This window comes from Suncus etruscus, chromosome X (genome assembly GCF_024139225.1).
Source record: "Suncus etruscus isolate mSunEtr1 chromosome X, mSunEtr1.pri.cur, whole genome shotgun sequence".
Taxonomy (NCBI): Eukaryota; Metazoa; Chordata; class Mammalia; order Eulipotyphla; family Soricidae; genus Suncus; species Suncus etruscus.
Genome location: NC_064868.1, coordinates 62,758,846 through 62,760,396, shown reverse-complemented (window position 1 = coordinate 62,760,396; position 1,551 = coordinate 62,758,846). Strand labels below are relative to the sequence as shown.

Below are 1,551 nucleotides of genomic sequence, written 5' to 3'. Positions count from 1 at the left end.
TTTAAACCCCTGGTTATTAATACTCATGAAATACTAAGTTCAAAGCCATTGAGAATTTCCTACATTATTCACTTATAGGAAAACAAATACAAAGCTGTCTAAGAATTTCTTGGTACATTTATAGCCTCGAAAGCACTACAACTTTGCATAAATATAGTTACTGGCCAGAGGATTTCTAAATTTTTAATCTGTCATTCCAAAAAGTGATATATTGAATTTTTAAGTATTTTATTTTTTTGGAGAAATTTTGGAAAAATGACCACAATTGCAGCACATCATGAATATTAGAATTAATTTTGACAATAACTGAATACTCTGAGGTTCTAGATTTATTCTGAAACTAACTTCCAAACAAAATAGGATAAAAATAATACATATGTATATTGTGCTGTTAAAGCAGCTTAAACCAGCCAACATATTTTCAGGGTAAGGGCTTTTGTGTCGATTTTCTTGAGTTTCTGGGTCATTTTCTGCTTGTCCCAACAAAAGAACCTCTGTAAAAAGAAAATCACTTGTAGCTATTTATTTTGGCAGGTCAAGGCTTTTGCTCAAGAACCTCTGCACAATTCTGATTCCAGACAGATTAGCATGAGGTGCTGGTGGTATCTGGCTGTTTCTTCCTGGTCTCATCACTTTCTGGAGCGCTTTTCACTCTTCTCCTTCCTGCTTCGCTCCCTTGACCTAGATGAGGAAGCTTGGGCGGAATCTCTGGCTTGATCACTGTGCTTGTAGGGGTGGGGTCGGTGCTTCTTTGGGTTTTCTTCTTTCTGGGCCTGGCTTTTCACCGGCTCCTTACTGCCTTCTTTTTGCTCCTGCTTTTGCTCTTTATGGGAGGGCAATGTGTTCTTAATTGTGTTAAGGAGAAATCTCTTATTTGTGCCAGCAAGAGGACACTTCATCCAACCCATTGTTCCCATTGTTTCTGCTCTTGTTTTCCCACATTTTGCCTCTTTAAGCAGTTCTTCAATTGCTTTCCTCTCCAGTTCCAGGTCGTCTTCCATCACGAGAGACGACGCTTCCGGGACTCAGGAGGTGCCAGCGGCGCCGAGGCTCGGCTCCATAACGAGCAACGTGCGCGAGCGAAGCAGGAAGGAAGCGAGGACTGCTGTTTTTCTTTTGTTACGAAATTGTTCATGATTGTTTCCGTCATACAATGTACAATATATGTCACCAGTGCACATTTCCCATAACCATTATCCCCAGTTTTCACTCACCCTTCGTCCTGTCTGCATCTGTGGTGGACATTTCTCTTCTCTCTCTTTCTTTATTTAGACACTATGGTTTGTAATATTGCTAGTGCACGGGTATCATGTATATCAATGTATATCCTTTGGGCACCCAGTCTTTGTCCAGAGTGATCATTTACAATTATTATTGTCACATTGATCCCTTCTCTGTCTGAACTGCACACCCCAGGATTTGTGGCAAGCTTCGTACACTGGATTGGTTCTCCTAGCCCTATTAGAAACAATTGGTTTCTAATGTGTCTGATTATTACTTTAATAATTTTATATCCCACAAATGAGTGTGATTATCCTTCTTTTTAATTTT

General features: G+C 39.8%; 1 protein-coding gene across 1 annotated transcript; it reads right to left on the bottom strand.

Moving 5' to 3' along the window:
* Positions 1–230: 230 nt before the first annotated feature.
* On the bottom strand, positions 231–1,091 carry LOC125999306 (protein POLR1D-like). Its single transcript, XM_049767384.1, has one exon. The coding sequence runs from the start codon at positions 999–1,001 to the stop codon at positions 630–632; it is 372 nt and encodes a 123-aa protein (XP_049623341.1). The 5' UTR covers positions 1,002–1,091; the 3' UTR covers positions 231–629.
* Positions 1,092–1,551: the final 460 nt, after the last annotated feature.